Here is an 18,923-nt window from a genome sequence, read left to right as displayed (position 1 = left end):
CCACAAGGTGAGGACTGAATACTGGCAATGAGTGCCCCACTGTTTGGAGTCAGGGCTCCTGACTTCTTCTTAGCCCACAGTTTTTACGGAAATTCATTAGTGGATAAAATAATGCAGTATCCTGAAACTTAGGCTGTAAAAAGGACACCTAAGACCTGTTCAGTTCTGGATGCTTTCTCAGGTGAACACTGCATGGGTCTCCAAACCGCTTTGGTTGTTGATCACAGGCCTTGGGTTGGGGTGAGGGCTCTCTGGTCACTGCACCTAGGGGCAAAATGATCCGGAATAGGGTCTGCAAAAGTGCTGACCATGACAGCCAAGAGACAGGGAATAAGTCAGGTCAGCGTGGGGGAAGGGGTCAGGGCCGGACGTGGCAGGCAGACTCAGGGCTTGACACACACACTCACACAAAAGAGACCGGAAAGTGTCCGGAGGAAGCCTGCGCGTCACTGGGGACGGAGCCCAGACTCTCCCAAACCCGCCAGGCCGCGTCGCGTCCCCCGGACACCGTCGAACACCTAGTTCCACTCCCGCCTTGCCAGCACCGCGCCGCCGCCAATGAAACTCCTCCTGCTCCTAGGTGAGTGCCCAGAGCTCCTGGTCACCGAAGTTTTTGGGGAGCTGATTACTTGCAGGGAATGGGATTTTTCCAAGGTGGAACTCACTCACTCGCCAAGTGCAAATCGCCAAGTCTCCAAGGAGCTTTGACGCAGCTTCTCAGGATGTTTTTCTCCTTGGCCTTTCAACTCTACAGAGTTCGATATTCAGGGCCTAGGGACTGTCACCTTTTTTTTCCTGCTGACAAAATGCCCTGAATCCCCAAAGTCTCAGACTTTGACCTTTCTTCTGAGTCCTCCCCTACTCAAGAAATTTGAGAAAATCCAAACCATTAACACTTGTGGGAGGTTTCTTGGCATTATAAAAGGACTGCCAGCCCAGACTTTGGGTTCTTTTAAAATACCATTTTGATGATGCTATGCAGAAAGAAAATAAATCACACCTTGAAGGTAAATTAATTATGGTTTAGACAGTATATACAGCCCTGTGCTAGGTGGGATTTAGAAGCAAATGTTTAAGAATCTCTTGTTACTAGTAAGGACTATTTATCAGAGATGATTATAAATATTCAGAGACCTTGCATGGTCCATGACTGTTCATTCCCAGGAGGGCTTGTCTTGAGAACACCTTAGATAACAATAAAAAAAAGTCCTTTCCTTTTCCTTATTTTTTCCAAAAAGCCCACATTTCCAACTTTGTTTTTAATGACTCTGAAATAGGTCTTGCTGCATTTTATTGTTCATGTTTGTGTGCTGTTCCATTTCTGGAAGATGAATCTTTAACCAGTATGTTGAGTTTTATTTTGATTTCCCCTAATGGGAGAAAATATAAAACAATTTTTCATAGAAAAGGCAGAATTTAAAAACACACAAAAAAATTGTAATTGCATTTGTCCTTCTGGTTGTTATGATGTGCTGCTTTTCATCTTAAAATAACACAGATTTGAATTTTAAAAGACTTAATTTACTGTGATTCCAGCACTAAATCATTCCTAGAGTGGAATATTGCTTTACAATCATCAATTACCTTTGAAAGTATTTCACTTCTGGATAAGGGGTGATACTATGGCCCAATGAACTAGGAATGCTGTTTTCTTTGTAAAGCTGGATTGTTACATTTTGACTTTGTTGAAATTTACCTGATAAACATTGAGACTCAATAGTGCCTTTTTGCCACTTGATTTTCCGATGTTTGTAACTAAATGACCCCTTGGAAAATTCTTGTAATCTACATAAAAAGAAATAAATCTATTTGTATTTACTGTGATCTGACTCAGCAGTGGGGAAACTTTTTCTTTCTGAAAAGATGTATTTTTCTATTTTCTTTAGTGGGTTTTTCCACTTTGTTGAATTCTTCTTACTCTCAAAATTGCACCAAGACACTTTGTCTTGCAAATGCAAAATGTGAAATACGGAATGGAGTTGAAGCCTGTTACTGCAACATGGGATTTTCAGGAAATGGCATCACAATTTGTGAAGGTAAACAATCTTTATTATTTCTCTTGGATTTTTATTGTAAGATTAAATTTTAATGTGATTGTTCTTTTCTTGTCCAGAAATTTAGTTGTTTTACATTATACTGTTTGATTCCATTATATTGATAAAAAAGCTCAGTTAATTAAATAATAAGTTTGAATTTCCCATGTGAAAACTATGCTTGAATGTGTGTGTGTGTGTGTGTGTGTGTGTGTGTGTATACTGATCTGGGTAAGAGAGAGAGCAAGAGACATCTATTTCTTGTTCCACTTATTTATACATTCATTGGTTGCTTCTATGTGCCCTGACTGGGGATCAAACCCACAACTTTTGAGTATCAGGACAACGTTCTAACCAACAGTTCTACCTGGTCAAGGCCTTGATGATGTAGTTTTGATGATTCTATTTGTCTTTTTTTATGAATATTAAAGACTGCCCTTGAACTTAAGCTGAAAAACCAAGTTGCAAAGAGCAGAATCACAAAGAACCAAGAGTTCAGGGCATCCAGGCTCCACTGCTAAATGTTGTGCTTAGATGCTTTCTTTAGTACATGATTACTAAATTTGAGAATAATATTAAGATATTTGAGGTTCACTGTTGCATACCTTGGGGGCTGAGAGAGAGGGGAGGATTTTGAAAATGCACTCTTTTGTGGGAACGTAGATCTTACTTATAGAACTTTAGGCTAGGGCCCAGAACAAGAATGCTAGAAAAAGTCTTTCTAGGGTGCAATTTAGCCATTGACTTGGTGAACATAACACCATCTGATAATCAAATTTAAGTGATTTCCTGTCTGTGGCCTTCAACACCACCACCACCACCATTCCCCCTTTCTTCAACATCACTCAATCTTTATCCGATTTTCCTTTTTAAAAGAATCTAGTTTAAACTTGGTTAGTAGAACAACATTCTGTGTAGAAGAGAAGAAAAGAAAAAACATTCAAGTCATATAAATTAGTTTTAAAATATAATTAAATGGAAATTTCAAATGCCATTTGAACTCGTGTGTTTTTTTATTCTTCAATGTATTTAAGATAACATGGACATTTTCTAATTAAGCCAGGATATTATACACTGATTATATATATATATGTATATATATCATGTGTTTTTGCTAATAGTATAGATAAGTTGTATCTTGTGAATCAATTAGATAAGCTCTTTAGAAAGATTAAATATGCAATAGGTTGTAAGACCACATCTCATTATAATTAGTGTAATGTTTAAAAAATGTAGAACAAAAATAAAAAAGTAGAACAAAGCTACAGTTGCTTAATGTTGCATTAAATCAGTCCTTTCTGCTTATACACACAGCCAGAGTTAGTAATATACTGTTCGACAAGCACTACAAAATTTTTTCCGCAAGTAATCTTGGATTTTTATTGTATATGTAATTGAATGGCATTATGGCAAGCTGAAAGCTGAGTGACCTTCAAAATATTGCATTAAACATATTAGCGTGCTTCTCTGCTAATCATTACAAATTGTCCCATGGCACTTCGTAAGTAGGGTTGTTTTTTGTTGGGTATTTCTCAACTGTTGTGATTGCCATCATTAACATCAATAATTTTCCCAATTATATCTTTAGCAGTGAAACAGCTTTTATCATGTATTTAATGATTTTGGTTAAAAACACATCTTTTCTCTTGCTGCCTAAGTCAATAGCCAGCTGAAAGGCAGAAAATGTTTTCCACTGGAAAAAATGCTTCAGGACCCTTTAGCCTGAAATTTCTTTTCACAAAAAACACAGTTTGTAATTGAAATATTTTTTCAAGTTCTTTATAACTTAAATCTCTCCCTTTTTAACTTAAATCCTCTTCTTTTTAACTTAAATCCATTTTCATTTATAGGAAGTTATATATTCACTTGTTCTGATATTCACTAGCAGAAGTTTATGATGCCCCCTTAAAGCTGTTCAAACATTGATTTTCATCATTTTCACATTTTATTAATTTACTGTTAGATTTTTGATGTTTTTTCAGTAAGTATATTAAATATGACTTTTTAGAATTGAATTAAACTTAAAATATTGTATTTTCAACTTTTATTGATTTTTTAGTTCCCCAGAGAGGTTCCTTACTTTTCCTATCTTTCTTTAAGGTTAGTATTAAATCAATAAGAAATAATTGATCAGGACATTCATTACAGAGGATGCCTACTGCTAGAGGAATAAAAGTTGTTTTCTTTTTGTCATCATTACTATCATCTTCATTATCTTCATAAAATCAGCTCCCTCAGAGACCTGCCAAATAAATATGGCAATAACCATTTCTCACTAAATGTACTATGTTCCAAGAGTTGGTTCAGAACAAATCATTTAGAATTTGTTTCCACAAAAACAATTTTTATTAGTAGTGAATTGATTTCATTAATCATCTTTTTACTAAACAAATATTTATTGAGTACCCTCATCATCCTCATCATTGTGATTATTACCATCATCATTAGGACTATTACCATCATCATTAGGACAGCTAATATCTCTGTGCACCTAGTCCAAGATATTAATTATCACAGCACTTTTATCTAGAATTACTCCCACTTTGTCTGCAAGGAAATAGAGTCTTAGAGAGGTTAAGTGAACATCTGAAGTAGTACAAAGAATAAGTGATGAAGCCAAGATTGGAAACCAAGACTGTCTGATTCCAGAGCCTGTACTCTTACTTATCATGACTGACCATAAGGCCTCTACTTAATATATACTGTTATGCCCTTGGGTTAAAATAATAAATAAGAAATTAGCATTGATTTCTAGTATCTGGGGACAGTTATCAAACTGTATTTATGATTGACACAATGTTATAAAAGCTATAAATAGAAGTACATTTGAGATGTGCAAACAACTTTAGGAAAGCTTTTTAAATAGTGATAACACTTAAGCTGAGAATAAGAATAAATAGGATTTATCAAGATTGACAGTGTCAAAAGAAAAGCAGGCAGAAGGAATCAGATTTAGCAAAGGCCTAGAAGTTGAACATGTGTGGTATGACTTAAGGAGTTCCAAGTATTTCTTGCTGGATATGTATCACAGGGTGTATTAATTGAGGGGTCAGTGGGAATTATGAGGCTATCAAGAGTACCAACTTTATTCTGTTAACGAAGAAGAGTCATTGACAGGTAGTAAGTAGCTGAGTCACATGATAAATTGTGTGTATTAAGAAGATGACCCTGAGGTAGAGTAAGAATGGTTTGGCAAAGGTCAGTCAATCCACAAAAGGCTGTTTTTCTCTCAACCTATAAAATCAATATTACTTTGTATAGTCCATTATATTTCATGTCACTTGTATCAAATATATTTTTATTTTTTTATACCAACTCTCTGAAATAAAAAGTACAGATGCTGGTTTTCTTTAAAAACACCCATATGACTGGCTGTCCTTTTTCTGCTGCAAGCTGCTGCTACCTGCTTCCCACGTGAGAGAAGCAGGACTCAGAGGGAGTGAGTTTTGCATTGCCTCAGCCTACAGTGGTGGAGCTAAGCCCCAAACACAAGGATCTCAGTCTTTTCCAGATTACCAAGAGTGTCAAAATATTACTAGTCACCTGACAGAATTTTATAATACAGGTTTTTAAACCAACTTGGTAGAACTGTATCATTTTAATGGGTATTCATTTTTGTTAACAACTTCATTGAAGTATTGGTGGTAATTTATTTACGCTCTCATCTTTATGTTGATACATGAGGATAAGACACAAGATGGAGAAGTGTGTGTAGAAATTTTGGGGTATGTTTAAAAACTTTTGAAATTGATTCCTTTTATCCCAGGTAATTAAGAAAGTGTTGAAAGGAAAAGTTGGAAGGGTTGAAAAAATATAGATGTACAGACATTCTTTCAACCCTTCCAACTTTTCCTTTTGTGGATGGAACTGGAGAGCATTACGCTAAGTGAAATAAGCCAGGGGGTGAAAGACAAATACAATATTATCTCATCTATAGGTGAAACCCAATCAACAAAACAGACAAGCAAGCAAAATATAACCAGAAACACTGAAATGAAAAACAAACTGACAGCAACCAGAGGGGAGGGAAGAGAGAGATAATGGGGTAAAATAGAATAAGGGCTGTCAAGGAACATCTATAAAGGACATATGGACAATGGAGGTAGGATCAAGGTTAGGAGGCAGGGATGGGTGGGGTGGGATGAAAATAGAGACAACTGTACTTGAACAATAATAAAAAATAAATAAATTAATTAATTAAAAAAAGAATGTGTACATCTAAAACATGAAATTGCTTGAATTGGAATAAACTGAGCAAGGAGAAGTGAGAAGCTGGAGCATGGGAAGGATTGAGTACAGTGCTCTTTGAGAGTGAGAATAGGTGGAAGAGACAGTATCCTTATTCTCATATAAACTGATTAAGTGAGGTTACAGTCTTGGAAGTTTCATGGAATCAGAATGTGGAGGGAAAAAACAATTGTCCCAGGTAAGGACAGAAAGGGCCAAAAAAGATGTGTTTGCCAGCTTTTATGTATGTATAAAAAGTTTTCTCTTAGCTTGGGACATGCCTATTACAAACAACATCACAAGTATTTTACAGAAAATAATGAAGTCTTGGTGCCCACACTCAGGGAAACATACTCTACATTTAAAAAGTGGTTTTTTGTTACTATGTAGTAACCATATATATGCTTGTAAAATTCAACAGGAAGAATATTCTAATGGACTAGAGAACAGTATGACACTGTTAGAGGTAGAGACAATAATGGCACAACAGCTATCTAAGAGTAAAAGGAAGAAAGTGCCTGTGGGTTCAGAATGGGGGAGAAATATTAATTAAAATAATCCACTAGCATGATTCTGCCTGGGCTAAAACAGAAGTGTTGAGGACATGTAATTGTTTCCACAGAAGCTGGTTCTTTAGTAATAAAGAGATTGCTCATCAAAATGGGCAAACCAACAGTCATCAGAATGGATGCAAAGCCTACGAGATGTGTGTCTGTGTGCTATGTCATGTATATACACACCAGTTACCATAATTCGATATGCTATCTAAACAATGTGCTACAAATAATAGCTGCAGCTTTAAATATTTAATAAAGGGATAATTCTCCAAACAGAAATGTGAACAGAAAAATAACTCTAATTCTTTGCATCATATTTCCATCATATTTCATATTTACATATAATATTTTACACCCATATGATGGATAAAATGATATATACACCTTTGACTTTTGTAAGGTGTAGTCACATCATGTATGTGAATGACTTTTGAAAATGAGCATGCCAGAATCATATGTGCTGGTGAGTAGCTCTCATTTCTCACTCAAATAAGTATAAGCGGTACTCAAAATTTTATCCAAACCCAACTTTATGTTTTACATATATAAATTATAATTACATATATATTGTATAACTATACATAATTACATATAATATGTATTATATGTATTATGCTATTGATATTATATGTTATATACTATATTATATATATGATGGTATGCTACATGTACTATACAGTATATGGTATATAATAAATGCTGTATATTATATAGATGTGCCATATTATATATGATGTATGCTACATAACATTATGTTATTATATAATTTAAAGTAGATAATATATAAAGTTATATAATGAATTACATATATAATTGTTTCCTATCCCCAATCTCAGAGAGATTTTTGAGAGTAGATTTAATTTTTAATTTTCAGAAACAGTTAAAAGGAACTTTTAGCCAAATCTGATGGGTAGTATGGACAATTAATTGTCAAAGTGATTTTCAGAAAATGGTATGTGATTATAAAGTAATCTGAAGTGAAATATGCTGCATGAATAACATACAACAAAGATACTATTAACACTTTTGAAATGTCTTGATATTATTTATAATATCTTGTTTACAATAGTAAGATAACTGGATTAAATGTATTGACTTTCAAATTGTTACTTCTCACTTGGATGCACACATTCTTTTATTTGTTTAAAGACAAGTGCTTTCATCCTATAAGCACTGTTCTTCATGAATCCACACCCCCAAACATATTTAATATCTTTAGCTTTTAAAAGTAACAAACATGAACCTAGTTTATTGTTGAATTAGGTTCTAAGTATATACCAACTTATTCAGAAACATATCACACAGTTACTAATGCAAATATCTTACAAAACAACCATTACAGTTTTAAAAAATGTCATAAAAACGTATCAGTGCATTTTGGGAAACAGACCAAACATTTTCTTATATGAGAAAAAAATCATAATTGCCTTCTAAAAAATGAGTGAGAAAGAGGCAACATCATTTACATACTTTAACAATTGGAATATTTATTCTGTCCATTTCATGGTGAAAATCTATTATAGTTTTGAAAATTTAGAAAAATAATACCCTAATTACTCAAAATAACAACAGTGTATTTCTTTTACCAAAAAAAGATGGTGTTTCAACTTAGTTTTGTCATGTCCTAGCAAATTAAATAGTCTGATTACCAAAGTTAGCCTATTTCATAAGTGAAAGAGTTTGGAACAAAAAACCAAGAAAAGTCGAGGTTCATAAATTACCTTAAATTGTATCTATATATAACTCTTTGAAGTTGCCCACCCAGAATGTAGAGTGGGACAAAAGTGCCTGGATCAAGTCCCTCTTGAAAAGCTGTTTTTCACAACATCTTCTAAATCTTGTCAAAAAATTTGAAATGACCATCTTTTGAATATTTGTTTTCATTTCTCACCAGTCACTGTCAGCTTTCCTGGTATTTCATGTGTAACTCTCTTTGTCCTTTCATGTTTACTGTATTTTTGTGGCATAGAATTTGGGAGGAGAGGGTTGAGCAGCAGCAACCTGGGTCAGAATTTTCTTTTCTTTTATAGTTGGTCCTTTCCTCCCTTCCCTTCCTTCCTTCCTTCCTTCCTTCCTTCCTTCCTTCCTTCCTTCCTCCCTTCCTTCCTTCCTTCCTTCCTTCCTTTTTCTTTCTTCCTTCCTTTCTTTTCTGTTTTGCTCTTATTCCAATCCTCAAAATGACATAGGTCCTGATTTTTAAGTAATATTTAAAGAATATTTGAAGTATTGGAAATACATATCTCAATATCATTACATATGCATCTTCCTTCATATGTGATATTTAAAATTTTGAGAAAGCACATGTTCTTTGTAGAACAAATGTATTTTTACATACACCAGGGGAACTTTTAGATAGAGAAATACTAAGACAAACTTAAAAGAAATAATTACTTTGATGTGCTTCTACATCGTTGTGTGTCCAATTTGTTTAAAGAGAGGTGTGTATTTCCTTGGATTTCTTGTGCTGAGTGGAAAAGCGTGACTTATTAAGAAATCATTGTCTAAATTAACCTTATGTTTCAGGATGCATGATTTCTGTGAACTTTATCCAAATAAATAAAACACCTTTGCCAATTTCAGAGATCCTTTTCCTTGTAATAGAAATATGACCTTTTTAATCTGTTGACAAGAAGGTTACACAATAGAGAGAACAAAATCTAATGGAATAATTAAGTAGAACTTCCTCAAAAACAGCCACTCCATAAAATTACAAATTCCTTCAACATATACAAAAGGAAAAAATAAAACATTAAGTGATGATAAAACTTCCTTTAAGCTAATATTTTATTTTTAAAAGGAGAATTAAAAAAGACCTGTGTCATTTGACTTTTGCTCATCACCTTCACAGTTTTAAAACTAGGAATGTCTCTGATCTGACTTGACAACGTCGTTCTTGCAGACTAAGTTTCAGGAGTCATTTTTCTAAGTCATTTATGTTTCACATTTATCTCACAAAACAATTATGAGAGTTAATGAGATACAAACTAAGAAATTTCTTGAGATACTGATGAAAGGTTAATATGAACATTTAACATTGGATTTTGCCAAAAAATCAATGATGAAACATCAAGAAAATATTTCTTTGGTCAGAAGTTTCATACATTTTTAATTATTTTAAATTAGTATTATCCAAGTAGATTCATTGCATATTGAGAATCGGAGAAGTAACATCAAATAATTAATAGCACAGAAAATTCAACCAAAATAACAAAAATAAACACATAGCTTCTGAGTCTGGATTTCAACAATCAAAAAGAGTTACTCAAAATTCTGTGTCAAATCAACTCTAAATAAGACTTACCATCAGATTTGACATTGTCAGAGTACTGACTTTTTTTCAAGTGAAGTATATCTTTTCTTTTTTACTTTAGGCTAAAACATTAACTCATTATGTGCACTGCAGATGATAAAGTATCAATCATAAAAATTGGAGGTCATTTTTCTAGACTTAGTTTTCATTTTGCATGTGAAATTAACATGGCAGTTGTACCATCTTATATTTTCTGCTCAGCAATTTCTTTAGGAGCGGCTAGAATATTTAAATTAAATGAAAATTGTGCTCTACATGTGGAATTTTCACACATTTTAATACTCAAGAAAAATCCTGACAGAAAGAGCAAAGGAATAATGGAAATTATACCTTCGATACCACCAAGCAGCTTACCTGGTTGTTTTAGAAGCAAATGAGCCAGTCTTATGATTATCCATTTTCTCATTGTTTCTCTTCTTCCTTATTTAGTCTCTTTATGCTCAAATAAGTAACTTTCAGATTTATAACATTCACAAAACAGAGTAATAGTATTAAGTATATTAATGTTAATTTTAGTGCTTTTTGTGGGCTAGACTCTATTCTAAGCACTTTACATGAATTTATGAATTTAATACTTATAATAAGTCTCTGCAATAAGGGCTAGTATTATCTGCAATTTATAGATCAAATAATTTTCCCAGAGAAATCACATTCAAACAATTACCTAATATGATCTTTATTCTATAACATGAGGGATGTCTATAAATAAGGAAACTGAATCTTGCTGAGATAAAAATGAATTATTTTCGTTCTACCCCTCCCATCTCGATCTCTTTTTTTCCTAATACATTATGAAAACAATTGATACAATGAAAAAATATATATATTGTGTGCATATTTCTGATACTGTAGAAATAAGCTCAGGAAAGTTAAAACTATTTATGAGTTTCAGTTTCTTAATCGGGTACTGACAATAAGGTCAGTGAAATCAGAGTGGGGCCATGAAGAGTCTGTAAACTGAGAGAATTTCTCAAAGCAGCATCTGTTGCCACAGGAGGGAGCATCTCACAGTACACAGAGAAGGCTGCAGTGAGAATGGCGGCTTCTCCTTGTGGTGATGATATCCTGTTCCCTTCCCAGAGGGCACGGAAATCTAGGTGATCAGTTGAGACATTGTTTTCCAAAGGCCACACAGATCAGGCTACCCATTTGCCACTGGTGTTTGCTTCTAGTTAAAGCCAAGAAAATACTCCTAAAGGAAATGTCATCTGCTTGGAGGGACTTCTTGAGTATGAAAATTAATGCCACCTTTCTTCACACTCCCCACCTATGTATGCCATTTGGAATGATGTCTGGAAATTGCTGTGCGCCACCCATGCATACAGGAAAATCTGAATTGTCTTGCACTAAAGAGGTTGTAACGGTTGGCAGGCAAAACCTTGGTCAAATACCTGTAATAATCAACATTGTTATTTAATTATAAACACATGAGTCACTTAAGGATAACTAATCATTGGAGAAAAGCCAATAATACAAACACAAAGATGAATAAATAAAACAATGGCCTGGAAAATGATACTCTAGGAGGAAAACAGAGGTTGAGAGAAAAAGTCCAATTACCCTTACAGGGATTCTGGAAAATTTTTCATCCAAACAAAAAAAATAGAATAGTCTTCTATATACAAAAGAACTAACATGCCACAAAACATACTCTCTTCTTTGATAATCCCTAAAACATCTGGGTTGCTCAATTCCTGGTACCTCCTCTGTCCTCTGCTCCTCTCCTTTTGTAGCAAGAGTCATCAAGACAGTAGCCTGATAAATTGCCAGTAAACAAACTAGTGCTTAAACACCAACAGAAGTCTCCATTTGGGGATTCCCCTCCTACCGGGATAACTCACACATAAACAGGGAAGTTACAAAGAACAAGTAATTTTTACACATTCATGGAAGGTACACCAGGACACTTTAGTCCAAATATTCTTGAACTAAACAAGGGAATTTAATACTCCATTTTACAATAATCTGCTTTCACTCCTTTGTGATTTTTTTTAACCTGGGTCCAGATCTCTTCCAAATTCCTCTCCTGTTTTATCTCAAAGGTGAAATATGGTAGACAATGTGTTTTCTGACCTTAATTACATGATTTGTGTATAATTTTTCACACTGTAATGCCATTAAATGAGACGGAGCCTGAATGTAGTAACCAGGACTAGCACGTTGTTTTTGAAGAAATTCTTCCCCATTTGATTGAACTAGAACTTTGTTTTGTTTTTTGATGCACAACTTTTGTAGTTGCAATATTGTAATTATCTAGTCTTCTCCTTATGTTGTTTGTTTTACCCAACTGATGTTATGACTTCATTTGCTAATACTTTTCCCCCTTAAACTATGGGATAAAGTTTATTTAGAAAGTCACAGAGGTAGCAGAAGCAGCTTCAGCAGAAAAGGGCCCAGGAAACAAGTTACAGAAGCAAAAGAAGGTCCCTTGGGGCTTAGGAAAAAGGGAGAGGCAAGGAAAACATACCTGTGGGGAGTGGGAAAGGCACAGGTGTGCTCAATAGACGGAGCCGCCCACTCGCTAATGCTTTTGATCATTCCTACCAAACAAAGCTAATAGATTTTTCTCCTGCAATGAAATGTGTTTATCATCTGATAAATGTTACTCTCAAATTGAGGTGACAATGTACAATAAAAGGGCTAAAATATAATAGCCATAGAATTGCCTAAACAAGAAGCAAAGATGAAAAATAAGTGAACAAAACTGAAAAACAGAGAACCAGACATAGAGAAGCTAATATCCATCAAATGGAAGTCTTATGAAGGGCAGAGAAAGTAAAAAAAAAAAAACAACAACAGAAAACAATTTCTCAAAGCTTAAAAGAAACATGAGCCTTCAATTAAAAGAGCACTTTAATGCCCACCTGTCTTCTACAAAATGTTTGAGCCTTAATTCTTAGCTTATGTTTAAGGAATACCTACTGATATCTTGCTATAAGAAAGGAATACAGTTGATTTCATAACCTGTCGTTTTTATTTGTGTATTCCAGTGGAGCGTACAGATTGATCCATTCCTGGAGCCTAGGTCAAAACCTAGGCTCGAATCATAGGAGAGAGTGAGAGAAAGTGTTTTTCAAAAGGACATTTGGGTCACTGTTACTGTCAGGAGTGAATATATGCCAAGCAGCTGAAAAAATCACTACAAAAAGAGTTTCTATGAATCTTTTGAGCCTTCATTTCTGTATTCATCTACTTTCATCTACTTCATTTAATCCCTTTCTCGAGACCTATTTAGCTTAAGGAAAGGGGTTACATTTTAGAAATCCTGTGATACAACCTCACCATCTCAAAAATAAAATAATTTCTAGAGCAAAGTGTTACCCCCCAGCTTCCCATTATTGGATCCCCTCCTTTATATCCTTCTCTCCCCGTACCTGAGACACTGCGTTCTAACTGAAAACCTCCCTAGTGTGTTATGCCCTAGAAACTAGAATCTCTGATAATAAATCCTAATTTTACTGTGGCAAAGTCTCCAAGTTTGTTATCTGTATTCTGGACCTTTAAACTGGGATTCTCATAGTAAATCCCAAATAATATTTGAGCCTCAGTTTCTCAGTAAAATGAGCTTATTGGACTAGGACCATTATTAATGTCTCTCTTAGCTTTAAAATCTCTCATTCTGCTATTGTGAGATAATAATCAACTTCTCGTTCATCTATTTTTTGGGGGTAACTAGCCTGGACTTGGGGCTTAATTTGAAACATGAACGTGAAACATGTGAATGTTGGTCTCTTGCCTCTAAACTCAGTACTTTCCAATGTACTCTGTTCTTTCGGACTCTGACCTCTGGAGCTGACATGGCCAATGCAGACAATGTTTTCATTTAGTCCTGCTTCCCTCCTCCTAGTGAAGACCATAGTGCATCATGATATTCTTCCCTGCTGAGCCAGGATGTGACCTCAACATTCTTCTCCTGGCCGATGCTACAAATCAGTAGGGACTGACACATCAATGAAACCTTTTTTCCATGTTTTCTCTGGTGGCTTCCTCCTTTGGAAGGAATTTCTGGACCAATCATCAGTGAACCCTCCTGAATTATAGTGCTGAAAATAAGGTGTTAAATAGAATATGATCAGCACGAGAAGTACTACTATATCTGAGACACTTGAACTATTAAAAACAAACCAGAAGGCTATAAAAACCTTGATATTTTTACACATGTTCTCGGGGAGGTTTAGTCCCTTACATGTGATTGAGAGTACCCCTTTTAAATAGGATGCTATACATAGCTATTTGGGGGGAGGAAGATTGCGATTTGTGTGATTTTATAATTACCATTTAACTAACATCTGGAACAAAATGCTACAACATGGAATTTCTCTTCATGTTGCAATTCTGAAAGGACTTGGATGATTATTTGTTGATGAGTGCATGATGAGCCAAAGATGGAGAGGGGAATTGATCGGAGGAACGGTTCCCGTAGAAATCTGTAGCTAAATTTCTTCATTCTGAAAATTACATATAGTTCCAGGCAGCAAACTTCTTTGTCAGACACAATAAATGAACCAGGATAATCAAGAATGTGTGTTCAGAGGAGAAATTGAGCACTTTCAATGTTAGAAGTATAAGCCAAGGCTTATTGTCTAAGATCCAATACACATACCATTGTCTAAGGCCTTTCTGATTTCTATCTATTAAGAAAGGAGGTTTGTTTTTTTCATAATTCCCTTTAATTTTTTGGAGTAAGTTTTGATGGGGTCTGCCTGCTTTCTAGTAGTGCCTGGGGAATCCTATCAATGATTACTGTTTGAGGACAGTGACAGATTCTTATCCATTATATCCTTGGGACCTACCAAAGTTTTGGAGGTCCAATAATGTAAATACCATGGATTGTTTTTTTATATATTTTATTTATTTATTTTTAGAGAGGGAAGGGAGGGAGATAGAGAGAGAGAGAGAAACATCAATGTGCGGTTGCTGGGGGTCATGGCCTGCAACCCAGGCATGTACCCTGGCTGGAAATCGAACCTGCGACACTTTGGTTCGCAGCCCGTGCTCAATCCACTGAGCTACGCCAGCCAGGGCTCATGGATTGTTTTTGAGTGGTTATCCTGATTGGTTGGTACCCCATTCTTATTTTACCTTGCCTATTCTGATTTTATTAATACATTGTGGATGATATACCTGCTTGGGTGTATCAGCACTCAGATTTGATTCAGTGTTATACATTGTCAAAGGCTAATGCAGCAAGTTTACCTTCAGTATGATCCCATCCCAAATATTTTGTTGTAAATAAAGTGTATCCATTATAGACAGATGGAAAATTTGCATGAATGACCAGTTAGCATCATAATGGTTTTCTCCAAACTATCTCTTTTTCTACCTTATTTTCAGTGGTCTATTATGCAAGACTGAAGTCTCATTAACCTAACTATTCCTCTTTGGAACATTTTCATGAGTTAGGAAATGGTATGTCTGAAGTCAGGATCAGTTTCAATATTGCCGCTAATGCTTTTGATGATGGCCTTCTGTTTTTGTTGCACTCTAGCCATAATCTTCAAAGTCTCAGAGCCGTGCTGACTATACTATTTACTTGTGCATCTTATGTATCAAATATGCCTTTTTGTAAAAATCCTAGGAAGTGTGAAAATATTGGCACTTAGAAAAATATTTTTATTTCTAAATATTTTGACAGTTTCTAATGAAAAAATTAGTCCATGTGTTATTGAAAATATCTGTCTTTCACTCCTTCTAATGAACTGACCTTTTTAAGTACAATTTACATGAAGCTGTATATAATGTTCAGTTACCTATTTAAAATGGGGTTTCATCTTTTTTGAATTAATACACACAAAGTGAATATTGTTATTGAAACAAAATTTGTTTTTTATATATCTCTCAATTAATAAATGATCATGTGAATGAATTGGGAAGAAACAAAATATGTTTACTCTCTATAACTTGAAATTATTCATTGGAATTTTGATACTTCCAGATATAAAGATTATAAAGAAAATATTGTCTTCATCCACCAAAGGGTTTTGTTAAGTAAAGAGTCTATAGTAAAGGTCTACTTATAGAAGTGCGGATAATTTGAAGGGTGATGGGGAGGCATAACCGGGAGCCATTATCCTTTCCTGCAGGGACAAGGGAGAAACCAATGTGACTGGAGCCCAGAGAGAGCTGGAACCTTGGAGAATAGGTCCACGTGAGAGCCAAGTTTAAGGACACTGCCACTGCCTGAGAGAGGGCACTGATGCAGGGAGGGAGCAGGAAGGGTACACCAACTTTTCTGTCCTTCCGGCCTTCAGTCTCCTGCCCAGAACTCCACCAGGGAGCCTGGGAGTGAGTGTGGTCTGTGGGGATAGCCTCCTGGGGCAGGGAGAAGGCAGGGAAGGGTGTCATTTCTGGTGTAGTGTCTAATAGGTTTTTCTCATTCACTTCTAAGTCTTTTATTACAACAAATTTTCCATACTGATTTTTGTGTACTATGATTTTGCTTGTTTTGGTTCTTTCCTGCTTGCTGAAAGTACATCTGAGCATTTTCCCCCATGAAAAGCAGAGTCACACATGGCATGCATCCTAAGTTCTGGCATCAGGGAAGTCTTTCTGTTGTCTTCATGCCTGAATGCCCCTGCGGATTATTGAAATCTTAGGTTAAGCTGTGTGATCTCTCAAAATTCTGTAGAAGAGTGGTTACCGAAGTGCATTTCACTGAGCACCCCTCTTACCATACAGATGGAAAAGGGTTTCATCATCAAATAAATTTGGAAAACCATGGTTGCTAATATCACTAATTTAACATGCACAGGGGAAAATCTACAACATTTCTAAAAATGTGTAATTGGAAGAAAGATTCCATGCAGTACTGGAAAATGCTTATGTTGGAGGGGGAAAAAGCTTCTGTCATAAAACAAACTGGAGAAATGCTACATAAATAAAAAAGAAAATTCAAAATCTCGGCCTGGCCTGGTGGCTCAGTTGGTTGGAGTGTCAGCATGATACATTACGCCAAAAGGTTGTGTGTTTGATCCCTGATCAGGGCACATACCTAGGTTGTGGGATTAATTCTCAATCAGGGCATGTATGGGAGGCAACTGATTAATGTTTCTCTCTCACATTGATGCTATATTTCTCTCTCTCCTCTCTCATCCTCTCTCTAAAATAAACATATCCTTGGTGAGGATTTAAAAATATTATGCTTAGAATTTTTAAGGGTATTTTGTTTAATGTTTTAAAATGTGTTTTAACTCTACCCAAAAGTTATTCACTCCCTTGCTCTAGGACAAATTCTTTTCACTCCATTTAGCTGTGCTGAAATCATCAAAAAGATAACATGTTTAGGGGAATGTAGGGAAAATGGTTTTAAAACCTTTAATGTATTATTTCAGATAATTTCTTCTTCCTGTCTTTTTGAGATATGATTTTATGTATTGTATTTGTCAACCATCAAACTGTTCCCAAAGTTCTGAATTTACAACATATTTTTATCATTTGTTAGTCAGCTGTATGAGGAAATACCACTGTATAGTGTGTGTTATACAGAATTTGTATAAATGCATCAAACATTTGGAATGTTGAAAAACATAGAACAAAGCATATTTGTCTGGCATGAAAATTCTGACTTTCTGAGTATCAAAACATCAAGGCAAGATTATTGAAACAGTTCAGCTGTTTTAACTATTTTGATTCATTGCCACTAAAACAAAAGGTACCAGTCCTTATGTTACTGTAATCTCTTGTGCAGTTGTGAGTAGGGTGAAAACAAGGATATTAGAAGAAACAAATATGTTTAAAGAAATTGGAACACAGAAAAAGAGCTTCACGTGAATGTAATAGATAATGATAGTTAATGCTCAAATCGAAGAGTTTTCATTAAAAATGTGATTATCTTATGTGTCATTGGTAAGGCAAGCTTAATTCCTGCCAAGTTCCTTTGCAAGGTAATGTTATTCTCCATATTAACACAATATTTCCCACAATTTCATGTTCAGATACTTATATTACCAAGAAATCAGGATTAGTATATAGGTTTATGAATTCTCTTTATAAGTATTTAAAAGTTCCCAAATAAATTGCAGGAATATAGAATGTCAGAATTATTGAAACCTTGTACTTATTTTAATAAGGAAATTAACACTTTGGTCTCTTATTTGGTATGGAAAAAAATAATGATGTTTTCTAGGAAGATTAGAATCTAAGCAAACATTGTAAGCTATATATAGCATACAAAGCCTCATGCCATTGGTGAAAATGCTATCAGGAAAAAATCCAATGACCGAATTTCTATGCTATATTTTTCAGGTTCACAGATTTAATTTAAAAGTTATAGTTTGAAAATAAAATTTACTGTATGAGTGTTTTTGGCTGATAAGAAATTGATTTTGTGGCCTTGCTACACATTAATTGAAATATCTGGCAATATGTGTTGGCTAGATTTAAGGAACTGAACACATTGGGAAGCCTATCATTCCCTCACATGAAACTCATAGGTCAATCATTTCGTTACCACTATAAGAAAGGAAACTACTTTTTGGTACTGTGGGGTCTAAATAATCTCTTTCTACTGTATAACCAGTGTATTTTATTTAATGTAATTGACATTATATTATTACATTTAGTTGGCTCACTATATTGACAGTGGAGGCCTTTAATTTATTTCAGCGATTTACTTATAGATTAATATAATACTTTCTATTTTCTAATATTTAAAGGTTATATTTATAAAGTAAAAAGAAGAAGATGTGCACATGAGCTCATTTACATATAAAGTTTGTTATTTAAATCATTCAGTACATTCTAGGATGTAGTTTTTAAGTTACAACAGAATGAAGGTAGTTAAGTTGTCTGTGTTCT

General features: G+C 34.8%; 1 protein-coding gene across 1 annotated transcript in view; it reads left to right on the top strand.

Moving 5' to 3' along the window:
- The first annotated feature begins 372 nt into the window (after positions 1-372).
- The window catches only part of ADGRL4 (adhesion G protein-coupled receptor L4), a 112,648-nt gene continuing 94,097 nt past the window's right edge, over positions 373-18,923 (top strand). The window contains exons 1-2 of the mRNA XM_036026339.1: positions 373-580; positions 1,887-2,036. Of these exons, the coding sequence (XP_035882232.1) occupies positions 559-580; positions 1,887-2,036 (172 nt within the window). The 5' untranslated portion in view covers positions 373-558. The remainder of the gene's footprint in view (positions 581-1,886; positions 2,037-18,923) is intronic.

The sequence above is a fragment of the Phyllostomus discolor genome, chromosome 5 (assembly GCF_004126475.2).
Source record: "Phyllostomus discolor isolate MPI-MPIP mPhyDis1 chromosome 5, mPhyDis1.pri.v3, whole genome shotgun sequence".
Taxonomy (NCBI): Eukaryota; Metazoa; Chordata; class Mammalia; order Chiroptera; family Phyllostomidae; genus Phyllostomus; species Phyllostomus discolor.
This window is presented reverse-complemented; position numbering and strand designations above follow the sequence as displayed.